The sequence below is a fragment of the Pocillopora verrucosa genome, chromosome 3, assembly GCF_036669915.1.
Source record: "Pocillopora verrucosa isolate sample1 chromosome 3, ASM3666991v2, whole genome shotgun sequence".
NCBI classification, from domain to species: Eukaryota; Metazoa; Cnidaria; class Anthozoa; order Scleractinia; family Pocilloporidae; genus Pocillopora; species Pocillopora verrucosa.
Genome location: NC_089314.1, coordinates 18,789,451 through 18,812,028, shown reverse-complemented (window position 1 = coordinate 18,812,028; position 22,578 = coordinate 18,789,451). Strand labels below are relative to the sequence as shown.

Below are 22,578 nucleotides of genomic sequence, written 5' to 3'. Positions count from 1 at the left end.
TCAGATGCTCTTTGCTCGAGTCTGAGTGACGCAGTCAGGATCGGAGCACAAGATAAAGCGGTCGAGCTCATTAAAAAGTTGGCAAATGAAAAACTTCCTCTCAGCATAAAACTCAAGAATCCTGTTCTGGTGACCATGGACTCAGGAGGGGATACGATCAAGTAAATGAAATGGAATTCTTTTAACGATTTACGTTCCCCACCTTGCTCCCCTGGAACTTTGTAGACACAAGGAGGGCACAGTTTTTTTGTGATTTACATACATTTGAGTTCCAGTCCTGTTTAGAATGAAAATATTTGCATACATGCAAGCGGCTTCTGTGTTACGTGTTGTGTTCTTCAAACGCGAAACGACTCCACTTTAAGAAAAAGACCTCTAATACACAACGACTAAACTGTAACTAACAAGAAAACTCCAACATACGCAGTTTTAAACGAAAACGAATGTTAATAGATTCCTGGACAGTTCTTAACTCCTGTTAGGTTTATATAACTCCTGCGAGGCTTTAAATTAATTAACATAACAGTACGAAGCCACTTGTTAAGTGCTATGTCTTTGGCTATTGTTTCGCTAGCGAGAATGAAATCGTTTCCTCGAAACTGTCATCGAGATCCTCGAAAATTTCCTCGAGCGTCTCGATCCTGGATTCTCGATTCTTGATACTTGATACGCGAGCCCCAATTCTCGATTTTCGATAGATTCGAGTTTCGAGTTGAGAATGTCAACTTTCTTTTGAGCGGTACTGTAATTAACTAGTTAAGACCATACAGGTGAATAGTGACTCTTGACATAAACCTCGTGAAGGATTTTTGTTCGTTTGGAAAGTTCCCGGAAACTGATCAATTTTTGGCCTATCTTTGGATAAGTATCATCGAATACATGTATGTAGAAAAACGTTAAACTCCCGAGCGACTCTATTCACGCTTTTTCTATCATACCAGAGTAAAAGAGCCTTTTTTTCTTAAGGCGAGAGCAATAACCGATGACAAACAACATACACACGTGATGATATGATGATATGTATCCTTCGAGGTCACCTATGTTTCCTCTTCGCTCTTAAATTAATGAATACATCGATAAATAATAAGACTTACATATTAATATATATATATATATATATACTTACATATATATATATATATATATATATATATATATATATATATATTAGTTAGAATAAGATGTGGAGGAAACAAAGTGAAGCTTTCCTAGTCTTCCTAATAAATTCTTTCAATTTCGCAGTTTACGGGTGGTGGTTGAAGATAAACAATCTAGTGGAGGAGCATTCACCATGAAGGTCTCGCCATCGGCGACAATAGAGAGACTGAAGCAAGAGGTAATGTTCGACTTATGAAAAAATTATAATCTAAAGCACTCTACAAGAGGCGAGTGATTTTGGTAAAAAAACTTGAATATTGTGGCTCGTTGAGCTTTTACTCATTGATAAGTAGCGTGAGGTTTGCAAAAATGGTGCCTTTAGAAGATAAATTTTCAAAGTAACCATTACCTAGTTCTAAAAGAAACTGTCCAGGTGTTTTCTTCAGGTTTTTGACAGATTCAGTTTTCCTGTGCAAGTTCAAAAGTGGATTATCGGCAAAAAAATACCCAAGCCCACGGAAACGCTACTTGACTTGAATGTGAGACAAACAGGGCACACAGTGTTTCTGTACCTTTTGTCCGGCAAAACGGTGGGATTAAGAAGGTCTGATACTGATCAGTTGGGACGAAGTCATGCAGCATCAGTCAGTTCAACAGCCAGCGGCAGTGCTGGAACCAGGGTTCCTCTGGAAAGAGCTCCCGACTCACCAGGGCCGTTAAGACGTACGACAAGTATCCCCGAGTTTGTCGGTGTCAGTCAACCGTCTGGCAGATCGGAGCGGCTTCCAACAGTGCAAGACAGTCCACCGTCATCATTTTCGAACCACGAACAATCAAGTGGTCCCACTACCTTACCGTCTAACTTTCCGCAAAGAGCAATTATTGGCGACATGAACATACGCGACATAGTCCAGCTGTTGCATGGTCAAGAGGATCCCGGCAGTTCCCCCGGCCCCCAGGGGTCGTTTGTGAACAATTTGCTGGCTGCACAGCCAGCAGCGGAGGAAAGGCCGCGTGATGGATGGGCCTGTGCTGCGTGCACTTTTATAAACCAGCCAACGAGACCCGGGTGTGAGATATGTAGTGCTGATAGACCGCAAGGGTATGTGGTGCCCGACGGGGCAAGTTTGGACGAGAGAGAGAGGCAAAGAATAGCTGAGGAAGAGAGGTTGGAAGCTTTGTTCCAACAGGTATGTTTTGTTTACACTAACGTGTTCAATGTCTGCAGTCTTTTTTCTCTTTTTGCAAAAACACACACATGTGAAAATCACTGTTGCGCCGTATTCAGCATTTGTATTGAATACGAAGTTTTGAAATGAAACACGTGCTTATTTACCATTCATTCCATTACAAGAAAATTACATCATAGCAGAGCTTGTGCGGAGCTTTCAGACCTGAATCTATCAGGTAAAAAATCTGGTTATCACATGATATCCCCTAATGCCCTTCGCGCTTTCGTTCTAGTGTGCGCAAAATGTGAACGTCATATTTTGCCGTTTACAGCCGAATTCTCGCGCATGTCACAATTAATTTAGGAGAGAACTGATTATTTTTCTGAAGCAACGTCTGTTGCTGTTGTAAACTGTAATTATTAACTTTACTAGCGCCTAAGGCACACAGGTAGAACTTCAGGATGAGTAAGAATGGTCTAAGCGAAGGATTTTTGTAGGATCAGCCTCTGGCAGTACTTAGGTTTTCCTTTCCGACGTTCATTCTATTAAAGGAGTTTTAGGGGGTTGTCTGTGAAGGATAAATCAGTCTCAGCTAATGATTTTAATATTTTAAATGGCAAGAACTGGATTGATATTGACAGTAATGTGAAACAAGCACCCTCTGCTGACGTTCAAAACAATTGAAACAGGAAAGAGTCAAAATGACACCTTTCACCTGAAAGGGTCTAGCGCTGCTTCTCCCATTTGTAACTTAAAAAACTGATTATTAAGTTAACGGAAGAAGTAAAAAAAAGAAGAAGAAAAAAAGGGAAAAAAAAGCCAAAGAAGAAAGCAAGAGTGTTTTTTCACTTGGGCGTTTAACTTCCTTTTCCACTACTTTTCAATTAAATCTTTTTTAAAAGAAAGCTTGCAAGATATTTTTGGCCTTGTGCAAGATGTTTCTAATCTTGTTTTCCGCCTTTTCCTTAGGATGCGGAAAGGCAGCTCATCATGGGCTTACGAGAAGCTCGACAGGAATCTGAATGATGTGTGATCTTGAAAAGACTCGACACATTTAACAGCAATACGTCCCAGTTCTTGCCTAAGTAGTTAAGGAACGGCTTAAGCGTTTGATTTAGCTCTTGTTGAGTGTTTGTAGAAGTAATGTTTTGTTGTATTTCACGATTGTGTGTAGTTAATTATGAAACCTTTTTGCATGCTGGCACTCGACTGTCAAAGAACCTGTGAATATCCTACATATGATTACTAAGGCTGCAAGAATTGTTAGTTTAAGCTTAAGTGCGTGCGGTAATAAAGAGTAGATTTTTCAAGCTGACAAATTCTGTGCCACCTTTAAATATGAGTAGGTCACAAAAATTAAAAGTTGGCCGCCATTGTGAGGTCACGCTGTTAAACTTAAGCTCCAACGAGTTACCAGGACAAGATATCCTGTTACATTATATTATCTAGCAAACTAGCGACGAGAATAGAGAAAAATATCGTAAAGGGGATTATTAGTTGATCTTATACCCAATTCTTTTCACTAAAATATGGCATGACAGTAAGGAGAATCACGTAAGATATCGTGGAGAAATTGAATTATTAAAAATGTAGAAAATTCCTGGAAGTATTGGTGGATGATTTGCACTCCGCAATAATTTGGAGATGACAAATTCTGTTCTTTGCACTATAAATGGTAGTCACTGTCAGTGTTTGTGCCTGTTCTCACACGCTACGTTCTTTTTCGAGGGTTGTGTGACGTTTCTCCGTGAGATTTATTCATTCGGTGGTGGCTGCATTACAGTTGACTTAGTTAACCACAGAAGACGTCCCTTTATGACGTCAAAATAAAATTTGTCAACTTTATGGTAATTGAGCTAAGTGAATTGCAATTTGAACAGATATCATACGCGTGATTTCATACCGAAATTGCACGACACGTAGTTCAATTACCCCAGTAATGCTTCCATCTTGAAATCGCAAAATTTAATTGCCCAAATGCAAAAATAAGTGGGAAATACAGGAGTAAAGTTGCTAAATTTGCTGCAAAATGGCTGCCTTTTCTTTCATCTTCCTGTATTTTGATGGGTTACTATACTATATAAGCAAGCCTTGAAATCTCGTCTGGTTGTTTTGTTTTAGTGTTGCTCTCTCATTTGCTTATATAAAGATGCGGTTTAGAGCAATTGAATATTGCGCTCCGTGATTAAATGGAATTGCGGAGAGCAAATCGCATTGCGAAGATCACCAGTGATTTCGGAATGGATGTAATGAATATAATTTCAGTAATTGTTACCATTAGGAGATGAAATGCCTGAACCCAATTACTTTACGAATATTTCATTACAGTAGCATCCATTTTCAATATGAGCATGAGGGAACTGAGAAAGATCTAGAGTATATTTAAGAGACCTGTAGTGACCGGATCTGGCCAATCGAAATTCCTAGAACGCCTCTCGTATAAGAATCATAAGACCAAAACCAAACTAAATACCAATGCCGACCAGAACAAGTGTAAAGATCAATTTTCCCAATTAAATCAGTTCATTATTCACTGCTTAAGTGCTTGGTAAATGGAAAGAGGACGCTTGATTCCATGAAAATGAGGTCTGTAAGTACCACACCGATCATTTCAACGTTTGTATTTATAAAATGACAAAGGTGTTTTGTTTTATCGTGTCACCCCAGCCAATCGATTCTGGAAACAGAAATTGATACATCTCATCAATGCTTGCGGCAATAATAATGAAGATATTGCGAGACATTAGCTCTTTAAGATTGCTACACGATGCAGCAAATTTGCTAGACTACACTAAGACGTGCGAGATGATAAGATAGTCTGATGATAATTCAAGCCTATTTAAGGAGTTATGTCATTTCTTTTTTTTCTTCTTCTTCTCAGGCTGAACGGACGCGACAACAAGAAGAAGAGATGGCACGAGAGAGAAACTTTACTACCCTCCTACAGACCGCACAGCAAAGTCTAATACCCAACCCGGAGGAGTTTGACTGTGGCATATGTTATGTACCAGTGGACCCTGGAGAGGGAGTTGTACTTAGGGAATGTTTACACAGGTTTTGCAGGTAAAGGTAAAAAGGCGCTAGCCAAAAGGAGCACACTTGTTGTTAACAGTTACCTGGCCAGTGATAAACAACATCCTGTCGTGCAGGATGCGTAAAACGTTGGAAAGTTCAAAGAAATGTTTTAAAAGGAAACTAGAAAGAAAAGGAAAACCCGAGACTTTTCAAACGCTAACCTTAATTACTACGGGTATTATTTACCATTTTATTTTGTTTTGTCAAAAAAAAAATCGAACGCCTTTAACACATCGTGACCTACTACTACTTAATTCCTGTTACACAACTTAGTTCTGAAAGCCTGAAGCACGCTACGTAACCATGGCAACGTTCACGCATACACAGACGTTTGATCACAGTTTATGAAGCATACACTGTCCTCTTACTGATAACCAATACCTTTTAAGCTTTTTGTTATAGTCGTGACTAAACAGGCGAAATCAGCTTTTGTCTTAGTTGGATCATGGTACCATGCCTTACCAAACAATTTCGCTGCTCAAAAGTTATCGAGTTAGACGAACAGCTAACCAATATAAAATTTGTTTCTTTTTAATTAGTGCCAATTACAACGATTGGCTCTTTTTTAGATCCTATTCAATAATTCTGATCATCGTTTTTTGCTGTCTTATTTCGAAGGGATTGCCTTAGTGAACACATTCGTCACGCAACAGATCCAGAAGTTCAGTGTCCTCATCAGGATGAAAACTATGCGTGTCACGCAACCATCACGGGTCAAGAAATTAAAGCAGTGAGTAAAATTTAAAACATGTTCTTGTATAAAATCAGTCCCAAGACACCATGCAGCATAATTACCAAAAGAAAAGAGACACATCCTCGTCAGTTTTAAAATATGAGAGCAGTTGCCTTATTGTTAAGCGACTAGGTGAAAGTTTGTTCAGACAACAGTTAGTGTTTTCTCTTTTCCGAGCGACACTAAACACTCCAAGACTTCTTGCGGCTTTGCGCGAAATTTTGCCCTAGATCTCAATCTTGGAGTATGGGATAATTGATGATAGTTCTACGTACTTCCAAGTAAATTGTTTTTCTTTTGTTTTTATTTGTTTATGTAGCTTCTCTCGCCGGAAGATTTCAACAAGTTCTTGAACCGCAGCCTCGCCACTGCGGAAAGTCAAGCCCCCAACAGCTTTCATTGTAAAACTCCAAATTGTCAGGGATGGTGTGTGTACGAGGACAATGTCAATACTTTCCATTGTCCAGTGTGTAATCAACCGAACTGTTTGACGTGCAAAGTGATTCACGCCAACATGAACTGCAAAGAATATCAAGATGACCTCAAGAGAAGGGCACATAATGATGAAGCGGCCAGGAAAACGCAACAGTTTCTCGAGGTAAAATAATAAGAATTTCGATACCAGGCCCTTTTTTTGACACTTTCTCTCCAGTCCGGTGTTCGTTCCTGGATCGTGGGCTCTTCCAGGACAGCGGCTAGTCATCGAACTTATCGTCAAAATCGAAATAGTGGCGAATAAAGATTGGACGATTCAGAACTTCGGCGTTTGGCGTACGGCGCTCATCAAAATAGTAGAGAACATGAAGTGGGATAAAGAGAATCCCACATGCTCGGGAAAATAACTGTTCGAGAATTTTTTAAGTTCTTAGAATTTGAATTTGTAGACATCCCGAGTCGTAGGGACAAAGCGTGAATATCGGAAGCGTTTCATTTTCCCCGCCACTCACCAGACTATTGCGATGGTCGACGATCGTATTCAAAGTACAAAAAAAAGCTTGATTAAGACTTTGGGGACGCCATCAAGTTTTCGGCACTAGATTCAAATCGTTAATTCGTTAATTCGTTAATTCTGTCCCTCAAAAACCTAATATCGCAACAATCCAGGACATTATGTCTGCATATTTCCCAATTTATGGGACAGAATGGAAACCGTGGAATCCCCAACCGTTGGGGATTTTTTCCGACCAGTGGGAATTAATGTCCTCTAGCATTATTGATGCTATCAGTATTATCGTTGTGGTGACAATTTGCTGAATACTTTTTTTTTTCAGGGTATGGTCGCTGGTGGAGAGGCGATGCATTGTCCAACATGTGAGATTATTTTAGTTAAGAAAGACGGTTGTGATTGGATGAGGTGCAGTATGTGTAGAACGGAGATATGTTGGGCCACTAGAGGACCGAGATGGGGACCTGGGGTGAGTTTCAGACCGGACTTGTACTTCCCTCTTTCGTTGTCTCTACGCCCGATTCGTTATAATGAGAAAGGTCGATAGTGTTAAGTGCCATACAGCTGTATTCCGCGCGTGATCCACGCCTCTTTTCACGGGCGGTTGGGTGGACAAAACCACGAGCCAAAATCATCGATGCTATCATGGCATTTTTTCGGTGCTTTGGGTGATCAAATTGTCCTTACAAAGAAGAAGAAGAAGAAGAAGATGGACGAGGCTATCGTACGTTAAAGGCAGTTGCTCTTTTTTTATGAAAAGAGGAAAGTAACTTACAGTGCTCAGCACTTTGGGTGTTGCTGGCGCCGATAGGATAGGGCTTTTGTCATGTTCATGCCTCTGTTCATGAATCCGAGTAAGCATGTGATTCTAAACAAGATAATAACAAAGGATCAGTTTTCAGTTTCATGTTTGTACAAGAAGGTCAGCTATACAATCGAACGGAAGACGATGCGCATAAATTTCCAGTTATGCTCACGTTTAGACTGAGACCGATTCTTTTTCTTGTTTTTAGGGCACTGGAGACATCTCAGGAGGTTGTAGGTGTCGTGTTGGTGGCAAGAAGTGCCATTCTAAATGCCGAAACTGTCACTAACAGATGCTCTTCGAAACAGATATTTGCACTTGAGACAGTCGAAATCCCCTGAGAGAACTGAGAAGAGGTAGTTTTGGCAGAGCCTTGCATACCAACAAGAGATTATAAACCATTATCTCTTGATACCAAAGAGGTCAGTTCTGTGGTCGTAGAGCGTTGATCAGTTACTCTGTGCGTGGTATTTATGCCATTTCCAACGGATGTTCTTCGTTTTTGCCTGTTTGTTTTTGTTTGGCTATATTTTTGATTTAACGATCACGCGCAACATTAATTTGACCACCTTGCCTTTTGATTTATAGCTAAAGGGAAACCTAAAGATATATTTCGGTGTTGTTAGAGGTTCTCTCGAGGCTTCCGTGTATTTTAGACTTTCAATGGCTAACGTCAAGGTGTTAGTTTAGAAAGACCCATAAAAAAGGAAGAGGTAAAGCAAATGCTGCGACGGTGATGAAGGATCGACAAGACTGTTTTTCGAGACTTCTGCATATTCTAGACTGTCAATGGGCCTTGTCAAGGTGTTAGTGTAGAACGATCTATTGAAAAAAGGAGGGGATAAAGCAAAGACTTGCGAGGGTGATGAAGGATGATCAAGATTGAAATAAATTTCACATAAAGTTTTTCCAAGGTGTAAAAACCGCAGCGAAGTTCCCTAAAGTTCTAGATAATATTTTACTTTAATACATACGACACCTATTACACCCTGAAGAAAATGAATTCGAAAAATATTTCTCATTACCTCAGACTTAAAACTTCGGCGAAATTTCGTTTAAATTTCCATTTTAGCTGTTATATGTTTTTTTTGGACATATCTCTACGACACAAGCATAAATGGAAATAACATACGTAGAAGTGCATTTTGTTGAGATTTTGTGGAACAAAAAGCATTAGATGATCAACGTAACAACTTTGGCATATTTTGCGTGCAGTTATGCTTTTGTGGCATGAGTAAACCAGTCTTCACCGTTAGCTAGTAATATTATCAATTTGTAGTTGTGGACGCTAAAATAGTTAACAGCATTTAGAGTACTCAGTAGAAGCCTTGAATTAACCAAAACAAGGAAAATAACTATGAAATGAAGAAACTTTGCTAAATATTTAACATTTTGATGGGTGTTTAGCCGAGCCTCTTACTGTAAACCAAGTGAGACAAAAGCCTGCATTATTATTATAACAGTGGTCTTACATGATAAAAGAACGTTGACAACTATAAATTGTAGAGTCAGGCGTTCCATGAGAGATTAAAGCGTTTTTAGGGGGTTCCACTTCTGAATCAATAAATGGACGCTATAATGGATTATGATCTTTCAAACGTAAGACGGTCAAATGTTCCAGTATTATCATATCCACGATGAACAAACATTTTTTTCGCAGCAATAGTAGTTTCGACGCTATTTGCTTTTAAATATATGTACACCTTTTATTATATACATTTAAAACCAAAAATTAGGTTTTGGGTTTAGGTTAAGTATTCACTTAATTTCTAATTATGACGCTCTCAACAACTGTTTTTTCTTTTCTCTCATTGCTCAGTACACTGAATAGCTTTTTACAATTTCCTAGAACTTAAAGTTTGGATCGTTAGAAAATTACAGCCATTTTTAGATCAAAGGGTGTAAAAAATAAACTGTCCATGAAAAGTTCATCTGCGTCTGTTCATTTCGGTTTGGCGCCCAGTCTCCTAACGCTTCCACTTTGTAATCTCTTGACTAACAGCGTCATTTCAATCTTGGTGCCAGACTCTTGCTGCTCAGAGGGGATGTTAAACGCTCGCTCCAGGTATTTATCAATCATCTCAGTCGGTGCCTCTGGGTCAACAGACTGAATGGCTCGGCGGACATCCTCAACAGAAACTTCACTATGAAATATTAAGGACAACAACATTTTTAATTTTCTTGTCTCGCATAACAATCACAACCTCGTAACAATTTCCATGCAACAACCGAGCCGAGTGAACTCAAAATTTGCTATCTTCGCGCATGAATAAAACGAATAGCCTTGGCTTGCCACACAGAATTCCCTGAAGCGTAGTAAATAAAGCCAAGAATTTGCTTTTACTGGGGTTTAAATCCCTGCGGTGAAGTAAGATATCTCTTGTTATTTTACACCAGACTTGTTATGAAAACTCTAATCGGTCGAGTGCATGCAGACAGTCAGTATACAATAGCGTGTGAAGTGTAGTTTCCAAGCCCCTCGTTCGTGTAGTGGTCACAAACTTTTGCAAAGTAAGAGAGAAGTGTCTTCTTGGGCAGATTGGTCAATAAATGTATAATAACACAATTATTGAGTCGGTTTTCGCATGATATCATGAATTATCAAATCTCGAGTCTGTGTTATCTGCCTCAGCTTTAGGCTTCAGCAGGGAACCCCGACCTCGATATTGATGAATCATGATGATATCATGCTCAACCTCATCCAATAATTGCTAAATTTCTACCCGGTGTCACTTCATTTACAAGTCTCAGCTTGTGAGTTTGTGGCCAAATGAAGTGATAAACCTTAACGTTTAAAGGTAAGACTTGCCTGCTGCCACCCAGAGCGCTTTCGATATCCTTTATGTACATGGTCTTCTCAAGCTTTTCCTGTTCTCTGATCTTGTCCACAAATGGACCAGACCGCCCTTCCTCGTCCTTTCCGGGCAAAGATAAACAATAAAAAAAATCGTATTTAATGTGTTCCTTTCCCAAAATTGGACCATGGAGGAGATAATTATAAATTTAATTGTACATAATCGGTCTTAAGCACCCCAGATCTTCTTCTGGAGCTTCATGCCAATTTCTTTAGGTGTGTAAAATGTATGGGTTAATTTAGTAAAGTTCCTGATGAAAAAATTTAACAAGAAACACCCTCTAGATCACATAGCTTAGAGTTCTGCTCTGTAATTCTCACCTCAGTAAACAGATTTTTATATTGAACACTCTCTCCCGGTGCTTCCTGTTCGCAGGCTTTCATTAACGCTTCAATTGATTCATCGTCTTTCAACGGGAAAAACGACCGCAGGCATTGCTCCAGGTCTGCGCGGGATAATGTACCCTGAGAGAGAATCGTATTAATTATTCAGAAACTCAATACTTGCTCTTCAACTAGTAAATCAAGTGTGGACTAGTCGAGAAACATGAGGGCTTACCTGGTTTCCTGCTGCCAGATCAACTTTAGTCAAAGCATTGTAAAGTTTCTCTAACATTACTAGCTGATCGTGATGAACAGCTTCGTCGACCTGGAACATAAAAAGCGGATATAAGTTTATTTTTATCACACTTCTAATTTACCATGAATTTTATTTAAGATTACACCTGACTCCTTGAAGGCTTGGAATTGGCGCCATTTTTAAAATTAACCCCTTGAACCCTAAGAGTGACTAAAATCTAATTTCTCCCTACAATATCACTCCCAAATTACACAATACGATCACGCGAATAATGCAAATGATCAACACCTAAATTCTCCTAGTCTGCACCTTGGGAAATGTATAGAGAGCAGTATGGAGAATATGTATACTGATGTGAGGGTGTTAAGGGGCAACCATACCTCTTTCTGCAGAATGCCGAAGAACAGTCCTATTCTGGGATCGTGTGAGTATCTTCCACATGCATCGTAAAGATTGTATCCCCATTCGACGATCATGTTCTCGACACCAAATCGCCTTTGGAGATACTGATACAAGAATTCGCCCAAGTCATCGCGTTCTCCATCCGGTTTCTAAAGGACAACAAAAGACGGCAAATGAAATGGTTGACACATGCAAGTATTTCATAACTCACACTCGAGTTCCTCAGTAAGCTGAAATTCTACGAGTCAAGGAATAAAAGGCCATTTATACTATATTTTCCGCGTCTGCTTGTGAGAAGACTACATTCGATTACGCTAGTTGTCGTCACAACAAGAGGATGTTCCTACAGAACTATAGGTAAAACAAACAAACAAACAAACAAACAAACAGCGACAACACACAACCACTAACATGACAACAACAAGGAATGGAATCTTTCCATCATCTATTTGCTGCAATGAAACGAAAAACAATCTACTTTGTCCAGGATTTAACAAGTCAAGTAACTTTTGGCTTGTTACTTCAAATTACAAGGTCTTCATATATACTGATCTCAATATTTAATATGTATGTAATTTTGTGCGTTTCGTTTCAATTTTTAATCAGGACATTTTTTGGGGATTGTTTGTACGCTCAAACGAAAATATTTGCATTAAGTGGTCATGAGCTCCTGTTCACACCAAAAGCAGACATTTTCTTTAAAGCGCATTAAGAGCGAAACAAGACAGCAAGGAGTTTATTGTTTCTGTTTGCCGTTTGCTGTCAACGTCAGGCTCAACCTCTCGATTGACGGTCAATGCTGAAACCATCTCAAATAGTCAGAAGAATGATATTGGGAAAAATGCACCTTGATCATTTTTTTTTTTAACTCAATACGTGTTTCTTTCTTTCCATTTTGTTTCCTTACAAGAAAAGGCTTAGTAAGTTTACCTCCGCATCATGGGCAGCCTTTTCTTGCCAGATGTCCTTAATAAGCAGTGACGTATCCCTCTTCCCAAGCCGTCTGTTACGAACTTGTCCCTCAAAACGTAGGAACCTGGGCACTTCAGGGCCTGTACCCTACAAAAAGAAACAACGTTTACAACTGTCCTCTCAGCAACTGAAATATGTACGTTTGCAGCGAGTGGAAACATAGTGTGTCTACAGCAGTTTACCAGTCCTGAGTGGAGAAAGACCGAACAGAGCGATGGGAGATAGTACTTGAAGCAAATAAGAACAAGAAAATATCTGAAGCACTGCAGCGTCTGATTGGTTGAGAGGGAGGCGTAACTCTTCCGGACCAATCACAATCGTGTATTTTATTTGATAGACAATTGAGAGTTGACACATTATGCAGGTTTCTTTTCAGTTTACCTGTCCAGTGAAGTATTCCGCTCCCGTGTTCACTCCAGCCTGAATAATAGCAATATCTTGTCCTGTCATTTCTGCTAGTAAAATATCCACAAGCTCATCACTACTTCTGTCCTGTGACAACTCGTTCCAGCGATCGATTCCACCTTCAATATACTGACCACATTTCTCCCAGTGAGGTCTGCAAATATTAATAAAGTAGAACACGAGTTGAGTGCACGTTACTTACCACACAGTTTTAAAGGTTTGGCAAGGCTACATTAAAACATTATCAAGTTCACTTAGTAAAGGTAGCATTTAGTAACTGATTGATTGTTACCTTGGAGTAGCGCTTCTTCTCATCTGTTCAGTGTCATGAGCGTACTGGTCTCTCTGCTCAACAACTTTCTTGTGTACTTCAAGAATTGCGCTGTAAAATAAAAGGCAATCAGACACTGTCTGTACCACAATTTGGAAAACGTTGAAAACATGCAGTCTGATCACAGACCTTCTATTTCCTCTATTATCGTCTTCCAGTTCGCGAGCTAAATAAGAGTTGTGGGGAGTTTTTGGAATACGATAGCTTAGGAGTCAAGGTTAGGGAAGAGAAAATACTCCCATTTCATTTGTCCCGCTCCGCGCTCGTTCTTATGCGCCTGTCTCGCGCTCCCTCGCTTGGCTCTAAAAATGGCTGTGTTACTTCGCCAAGAAACCAAGAATAAAAAAATCAGCAGGGGGCGTGCCAGAGTGAGAAGACGACAAATTGTAAAAACAATAGTCAGGAACACTCTACATGTTGCTTCACATCATCTTTCCAGGAGGTGTACCAGCAAGCCCTTGAGTCCATGTGCTCGACCCAGTCTGCTTTGCTCGCGCGGGCCATTTCAGGCTAAGCACGTGAGAGGCCATAGAAGGAGAACGCAAGACACACTCTTAAGGCCTATTTACACGGCACAACTTTGTCGCATGCGACAAGCTTACGACAGGCCTACGACATGACTTAAGAGTCGTAAGCGAGTTGTAGGTTTGATTTACACGAAACAATTCGTGTCGTAAGCCTGTCGTAAGCTTGTCGCATGCGACAAAGTCGTACCGTGTAAATAGGCCCTTATACAACCCCTTATTTTTCTTCCAATCTCGGGGAAAACTGAATAGCTGCAAGAATGAGAGGGAAGGGATATCCTCATACACTCACTTGTGTTCTTGCATGAGTTTTTGATTATCCACCGTAAATGTCTCCATATCTTTTTGCAATTTCTGTAAAAGATACAAAACGCATCAAAAACGATATAAGTGGTTCAGCTCACCTGGGGAAAGTGATCTTAACGTGGGGACTGTGTACTGCTTTTACAAGTAGTAGGTGTCACCCACATGTAAACAATTTCTCTAAGAACATTTGGACTATTCTTAGTCTACAAAAAGTCAATCCAATCACCAAACTCGCACGGATTACTACCTCCAAGGGACCAGTCACCTGAAAGGGTTGGGGGGGGAGGGGGGGGGGAGGCCGGAGGAATTTTTATTGGGAGGGATAACATAGATTTCAGGGAGAACGGAGGGAGGGAGGGAGGGAGGGATCAGTCATCGCCAACCGAATTTAAAGGGGAAAGTAGAAAACTGACTGCCAATCACCTCTCACCTCTCACCTCTCACCCCTCCGCCCCCCTCCACACAGGCGGTAAATAGTTATCGGCCCCCTAAAGGGCACAGATGAAACGTTTTAAAAATTTGCCTAAAGCTTTGACCTGGACAGGTTGGTAATTCATCAATATTTACACTTTCTGGAATTCGCAGCTCATTTTCGTATTTCTTACATTAAACTGCGCTTCAAGCCTTTCAAAGTCTCGTCTTGGTACGACATCACCATAATCAGCTTCCATTTCCGCCAGCTTTTTATTCTTAGCGTCGAGGTCTTCGCGCGCTTTCCTGTCATAAAAAAAATAAACTCATCAATTCAATACGAAGACTTCCTTACAGTAGATCGCACGGATTGCAACCGCACAAAAATCGAGTCTGGAGAGATTTTCCAACCACTGATAAGAAAAAAAAAAAAGATAAATTTCTAATTGTTACTGTTTTTATTGATTTTGTGGCAATGATAGAACAAACAATTATTGTGCAACTTTGACTTCTAACACTCACACAGCCTATCTTAGTGTTTAATTGCGGCCAAGCAAGGTTTCAAAAAGGAAATTATGGCAAGTTCAATCCAATTCAACTGGAGATATTCACCTTTAACAGGTGTTTACTCTTCTGATTGAGCAAGACAACGACCAATCTCTCCTTATTGATGAGGTCCGCCGTGCAAGTAAAAAAAATCAACGAAATTAAATATTGATGTACGTACGCCTGACTTCCAACGCGATAACATCATTTTCTTTTTTCGCTGCTTTTTTGTACTCGCGCGCGATGGAATAACCAAAATATGAGGGACTATTCAAAGTCTTGAAATTAAACTTACTTAAGAGCCAATTTTAGGAAGGTGACATCTTCTTTTCCTTCCCCTTCTTCTTCAGCGTTTGGTTTTTTGGCATCCTCCTGTTGATATTTCAGTTCGTTTATGTCCGCTATCAACATTTTCCTGCCAAATACAAGAAAAGGTCAAGTTCATGCACGCTGTTACGAAAGGGTACGTAAAAACAGACTAAAGAAGTTACAAAAACCAATCGCAACACAGGAAAATATTATAAGGAGCCAATGAGATTTCAAAGTGAGACTAACAGGCTGCCTGAAGCGCGGAAAAACACGAGGGACTGCTGGCTCTTTGGACAAAAGACAGAACTAAGTAAAGCGAAAGCATAGCAGTCCTAGATTATAATCCTGGGCCCAGGTGCTCGAAGGCCGATTAGCGCTAACCCAGGGTTAATTCATAAACTGGGTTTCTTTATTCCTTTATTCAAAAGCCTTTTTGGAATAATTTCCTCTACTGCTTTTAGATCATCCAATCTTCAAGTTGCAGAAAAAAAAAGAATTATGAAGAATTTTATTTTCATGCTTTCAGATCTGAAATCATATTTCACACCAAGCCTGGGTTGTTTTAACCCAGCTTTGAACAATTGGGCTCTGGATTAAAACTTAAATACTTTACCTAGCATCGCACTCGTTCCTATATCTCAGGTATTCGGCAGCAAGTTCCTCTTGAAGCTGCAAAATGAAGAGTAATACAAAGTGCTGTGAGAACTGTATGCCTTTGTCACAAAACTTACTGCGGAATACTCTTTCTTTTTTTATTATAACTTTTTTTAGCAATTTGAGCCGAAAACTTTCTTAAAATTTCCCAAGTACTTGAGTTAATTATCCTGTTAGACCACAGTTTTACATTTCATTTACCTTTATATTTATTATTCTCTCAACAAAAAAAAAAAAATATGAGCAAAATGAAGACGTTCTTCACTGATTCTCAGCCTGGGTATATTCTTAGTGCGTTCGTAACATTTTGGTTAATCTCAGCCTAAACGTTCCAATAAAAAAGGTCCATAAAAGGGTGTAATTTAATATGGTGATTGTTACAGTTTCGAAAACACAAAACACAACTACCGAACAGAACAAAGGTTACTATCATCATAAACCAATAAGAAATCAAGGTACCAATAGGCAACCTACTTAAAGAGCGGGAAACGCGTTTGACCACGTGGGGATTGGTTTAGACTGTGGCGCGAGTATGCTGGACCAATCACAGAGGGAAGTTAAGCAAAAACGGAGCAATCCAGGATCAGTTCCGATATTCGATTACAAACTGCTCCAAATGCATGCGCACAAGCACCAGTTTGGGTAGAAAGTAAAGGAAATACTAACGTTAGTCGTAACGCGGGTTTGTTAGGTCAAGGCGGTTCCTCAGTATTTACACTTCGCGTCCTCTACTGTTCATAAAAATCAAGTCGAATAAGCGCGTGCACATTCCGAGAACACGGTATTGTTTTTCAATCAATGGACTAGGTGAAGAGGAACGATTGTCTTTAGCTCTTGAACGAGCACGGTGACCTATAGTTTTTACTGAATACCTTTGGTGTACAGATTATCCCCTTTTAAGGGAAAAAAAGAACTAACAAACAGTTTGCACGAAGCCCTTTATTCGAGGATGCAAATGATGACCTTGAAAGCAACGACTCGAGGAACATTCTGAGTTGATGTCGTTTTAAAATTGCGTGATTTTTACACAATATGTAAATCAAATTGCTCCATACGCTCGAGACTTTCTACCCATCAAGTTTTTTTCAATTCAAGTGTTACTTTAAAAACCCTCGCTTCCAGCTACCGCAAAATGTATCGTGAACCGATGACATAACGCGCGTGATTAGTGTAAGTACAGGCATCAACGGGGTAAATTTGGCTCATCATATCTCTACAATAAACACGTTGACCTATCTTTTTTATTATATTTTTAGAAACAGACATTGTAAGGAAAGTTAAAAAAAAATTGTACGACAACTTTTTCTTCCGATGGATCAACTTAAGTACAGGCGAGCGACAAAGTGACTCCACGCCGTGTAAACTCTGGGAGCAAGGCGTGCTAAAGAAATAAAAAACGCGCCGAGTGCATTGTTGAGTTATAACAATTTTTAAGAACACAAGAGAAGTGCGGAGAAAGACGAGCCGAAGGCTCGACAATGCTCGAGGAACAAGTTTTTTTATTTCTTTTATGAAAAGTATCGTGAATTGCGCGCGCTCGTACCGATGACATAGGCTGCGTGCATTATATCTCAACAGTGCACCCGTGCGACGTAAGGCGCGTGCTTTATGGAAATATAATGAGCTCGTTCTGACCAATCACGGCGCGCGCATTTCTCTGAACATTTTATAATCAGTTATAAACTCGTGCGATGAACAACACGGAGAAAGTTTGATTCTCTGGGATTATTAAATTGGGTTTCGTTCCCATGATGTTTCCCTTCATGTAAACATTACCTTCTCTACTTGAACTTGGAGTGACACTTGTTCCTCTCTACCAAAACAGAATTTTAAGAAAGTAATTAAAACTTCGTTCAAATTGAACAGAATCACAGCCTAGTATTACATTAAAAAAAACTGCAAACATTTATTCCAAGAAAATTTTCCTTTACCGAATGCGCCTTGGAACCTGACGAAAACGCGCATGTAAACGCTGCATAGCCAGGAAAGGTGTGATCAAGAACAACAGTAGTGTAAATGTAAATCTTCACATAGCCAAGCATGGCAAATAAAAGAACTCAAACGGTGCAGTAATCCTTCACAAATGCAATGTATTTCGAAATACATTCCTGATGCTTCTGGTATATCGTATAAATGAACTTTTGGAACCAGCTTCTCAAAACTTCTTGGTTTCTCTTGTCATTTCCAATAACAAAGGGTGTTGGACAACTAGAAAGTACACCAACAGTATGCACAGCAATAAAAAATCACACTCCTTTAACAGTATACCTTAGTTTTGTTATTATATTTTGAAGTCTTTGATTCTCCTTCTTCATCTCCAGCATATCTGGATGAGTAAAAAAGTGAAAGGTAACAGATAAACATTTGGGAGTCCATGGATGCCCATGTCAAACAACATGTCGTGATGAATTGCACAAATTATTTCATTAGTAAACAAATTTCAAGAGAATATTATTTTTGTTAACCAGCACCTCAGAAAAAAAATCTGCAATTTGTAATTGGCAACACAAGACACATTGCCTCTCAATGATACCTATCCTGTATGTCAGAAGTAATGTTTTTTCAGGCACATAATTAATTAATTTATTAACCAAAATGACATATATACTGCATGTTGTGTTTTGAAAACCCACAGTTCAACAAATACATGTAAGTGAAACATCACCTGATTTCTCTTCCTGTTTGACAGCTAGAAGTTTCTTTTCACATTGCTCAGATACTGTGACTAGCATGCTCTGAGAAAGATGACAAATGCAAGTGATGATAGGTTTTGGTCCAACAAAACATATACAGCTTTACAGAGCCCCATTCCCTCTTCTATGGCAAGAATGACGTCAAACTTGTTACCCCTTTGTTTGGAATTTTCTGACTTTTTATTTTAGCCAAATGTTGTGGTTTGTTTAACAAGTTTTAGAAATACATATTTTCTATGGAGTTTAAACTCTAGCCCCATCTTTCCATAAAAGAATGTGTCACAACACAAACTGCATGCAAATAAAATGACAAATTTCAGAAAATCTACATTGCTTGATCACGTGGTGGTCTAGAATATAGCTAATTTTAAGCAATTAACTTTAATTTAATTGTCTCATCTCCCCATTTGCTTTGATGAAGGGCTAATACTCAAAACATCAGCTTAGAAACTCTTTAAGATGGCCAATTTATGTTTATCAATTGATCACACCAAATTACCTTGTTATACTCTCCTACTGATGCAGCACCCCAGTTTCTTTAGAAACTTACCCCCCTTTTTAAAAAATGGTACCTTAGTCAGACTTTTATGATTGAAATATAAAGTACCTATAAATAACCTGCAGTATTATCAAATTTAGATGGCAGTACCTTCAAAGGTTCCAGTTCCCTGATCTTCTCCCTCTGATGAATCAACATCATCTCATACTCATGCTTTATTGCTGATAACAGAGGCTTGTAAGTCTTGAAGTCTTCTATTAAATATTCAAATACCTCCCTAAAAGCCTGAGAGAAAATATGACAAAACAACTTTAAAAAAATCATTGTGCTCAATATTATCATCATCATTCTCCATGGTAAAAGACATGTGCATACCTACATGGATATGTTCAGAATTAGAGACACAGTTATACACAAGTGTTATGATTTTACCCACCATTTCACCATTTAACCCATTACACCCTAACACAAGAATACAAATTCTCCGTAATGTTCTGTATACATTTCCTAAGGTGCAGACAAGGAGACGTTGTGTTCAAGATCAAGAACTTCCTTAGGTGATGATCATTTCATTTACTTTAGTGACCTTAATGTTCGATTCAGGGGTGAAATTGTAAGGAGAACATAGATACTGGTCACTCTTATTAGCCTAAAGGTAAAGGATGAAATGTAAATAAATCAAATGATGGAAACAAACATTCCATAATGACTACCACAAAACCAGTGCTTTTTTACCTGGTGGTAGATAGGTTTTTCACATTTTAACTATCTATTAAATTTTTTTTAACCCTCTAACTCCCAAGATCTCATCAGTAATTCTCCTTACTGTCTGCCGTACAGTTCTTGTGATGTTAGTTTGGAGAATTTGGGATTGGATTGACTGATAATCCCCTTATTGATATTTTTCTTTATTCTCATCACTTGCCTTCTTGATATTGTATTGATATTGTAAGGAGAAATTCTGTCTTGGTCACTCATGGGGGTTCAAGGGTTAAATTGTTTTTTTTCCAGTCTACATGTACCCTACCTTTAATTTACTCTTCAATTTATGTTTTTTTCATTTTTGAGAAATCATGAAAGAATAGATGTCCCATACAAAATAGTGTTCTTCTACGAATAGTTGACCTGAGCCAGCTGACATGTCAATCCTATGCTCCTCTGCTTAAATCAACATGTATGTAAATAAATGTATGTTTAGGAAAAAACATATTATTTTCAATAAGAAACACACCTGTAATCTTTTTTCACTTGGAACCATTTCTGCACAATCTAAAGAGCGCAATTCTTTTTGCAAGAAAGCCTCTAATTGTTCCAGGAACTTTGGCTTATGCACACCCTTTGGCATGAATTCATTACTCTGTTTGGCCACCCCAGGGTTGAGATCTGGGGCACTGGGACCAAGAGCATGTGCTGGCCATGTGTCCAAAGTCCCTGCCCTGGTGTCTATATATGGCTAAAAGAAATAGAAAGAAAGAAAATGTATTTATAAACTATTGACATGGGATGCGTTTGTCATTATCTACAGTCATTCTGGTTTTACGTGGAAAATAATAAATTAAATTGCTGACTCCTAAAAATGCAGGAATGATACAGAAAAATAAAAGCAGGAAAAAAACACAGAATATTGTGTGACATCATCCATCCAAGCAGTAACCCTATATAATGGATTGAATATACATGTATAGGACTCAATACATTAACCCCCTTAAAACAGGTGTATATACTTTTACCTAGTAGTCGGATATATCAAGTATCAAAAGGAATTCATAAACCAATAGATCTACTGAAAGAAGGACAGTACCTGCAGTACAGCCGCTGAAGGGAGAGCAAACTTTGTACTACCAGATGGGCCAGTCAGGCTATAACTTGATCCACTCAGTCCAGTGTACTGTTTTACAGTTTTGCCATTTGTGTTGGGTTGAGGATATGTTGTCAGGGAGCTTTGGAATGAATAAGTCAGAACACACTTCTGAGTCAATTCATTAAAGTTTTAGCCAGCCCTTATGTGCTACTTGAGTGCTTACGATTTCAATTGAGTGAAAGTCGATGAGGGAAAAATCCTAGTAAGCAACCACACTAAGAAACCTGAAGAAAATAATCTGGTGTTTTAAGATAAAACTAGGTTACTCACTCTAGTTACCTGATAGCATGGAATGGATAATAAATAGCAAAGTTAATAAGACTGCAGCATTTTTAATAGAACACTTGAAGATTTAAAATAATGGTGCATACCTACTGGTTGTATTTGGTGGAATGCATTTATGAAGATATTCCCTGTGAATACTAGCATCTTACTGGATTCATTATTATTTTAAAGTAACCTTTACACTCTTAGGAGTCCACAAAACAGCATATGTTCTAACCTTACAATATCTTTCATGCTCACTGAATTGTCAAAACTTAAGTTAGAAGAAATTTACCACAGAGAGTGCAGAGAAATGACATTTATAGTTTTTGTGTGAAGGCTGTGTAAGCAACTATAAGGAGGAGAAAGCTACATAACACACGGATCATGCAATTCTAAGGAATTTACGTTCCAATATTCCATTTAAAAACGTAAAAAAGAGGATTTACTGCGGGAAAATTTTCAAAATCCCACTAAACCCATAATCGCTTTCAGTAACTCACGGTCTCACTTAAGTTTCAAGATTCCCTCTGGACAACTTAGACATTGTATTTAGTAAGATCTTTGGTATTAAAATCCATTATGTGCCGAGGGCTTATATCGAATAACCTACAAACAATTAGTCTTACAGCTGTATGTGCATGTAGGAATCTGAAGTAAGATCCTTAGAAGGTAGATATCTGTGTTTTACTTAGCCTAAAATCCTACGAATATCCAAAAATGCCAACTAAATAATTTCTGGTTTGTACGACTTAGTACAACTCTCGATTGCCGTCTTCACTTTCTTCCATTCCAGTTGATTACGAGAGGGAGGACCAGATTGCACGATGCGTCCTAAAAATAGATAACAATAGACACTTACGGTGGTAGAGGGGGCAGTTTCGTGTGCGACATGATGCTGCTTCCTACAACATTCGGTTCATCATCCAGCATGAGATCTACACTGCAACCTCTACGGCCATTTTGTTTTGTTGACTTGGTAACCGTTGCGACCATGAAAACTGATTCCCAAGCTTCTCGCGTCCACGCGTTCTTCGTTTTCTTTGTTCCCAATCTCTCTCTTTCGGAAGTGTACTTTGCCTCCTTTTGCCTCCTTATGTAATCATTGTTGCAAACAAATTCACCAATCTTACAGTTT

At 39.0% G+C, this 22,578-nt stretch overlaps 2 protein-coding genes across 2 annotated transcripts in view; one reads left to right on the top strand and one right to left on the bottom strand.

Moving 5' to 3' along the window:
* Positions 1-9,758, top strand: part of LOC131794143 (ranBP-type and C3HC4-type zinc finger-containing protein 1-like) — a 15,758-nt gene extending 6,000 nt beyond the window's left edge. The window contains exons 4-11 of the mRNA XM_059111661.2: positions 5-161; positions 1,243-1,336; positions 1,545-2,288; positions 5,152-5,333; positions 5,964-6,075; positions 6,398-6,676; positions 7,350-7,493; positions 8,038-9,758. Of these exons, the coding sequence (XP_058967644.2) occupies positions 5-161; positions 1,243-1,336; positions 1,545-2,288; positions 5,152-5,333; positions 5,964-6,075; positions 6,398-6,676; positions 7,350-7,493; positions 8,038-8,118 (1,793 nt within the window). The 3' untranslated portion in view covers positions 8,119-9,758. The remainder of the gene's footprint in view (positions 1-4; positions 162-1,242; positions 1,337-1,544; positions 2,289-5,151; positions 5,334-5,963; positions 6,076-6,397; positions 6,677-7,349; positions 7,494-8,037) is intronic.
* On the bottom strand, positions 9,725-22,436 carry LOC131794144 (translin-associated factor X-interacting protein 1-like). The gene is made up of 19 exons (XM_059111662.2): positions 22,303-22,436; positions 21,117-21,255; positions 20,547-20,768; positions 19,466-19,600; positions 18,789-18,858; positions 18,392-18,449; positions 17,900-17,936; positions 16,083-16,138; positions 15,456-15,575; positions 14,809-14,920; positions 14,190-14,251; positions 13,335-13,424; positions 13,019-13,196; positions 12,596-12,724; positions 11,644-11,814; positions 11,243-11,332; positions 11,005-11,148; positions 10,639-10,745; positions 9,725-9,973 (listed from the first exon to the last, which is right to left on the bottom strand). Exons 1-19 carry the CDS (start codon positions 22,434-22,436, stop codon positions 9,772-9,774), a joined length of 2,256 nt encoding a protein of 751 aa, XP_058967645.2. The 3' UTR covers positions 9,725-9,771.
* Positions 22,437-22,578: the final 142 nt, after the last annotated feature.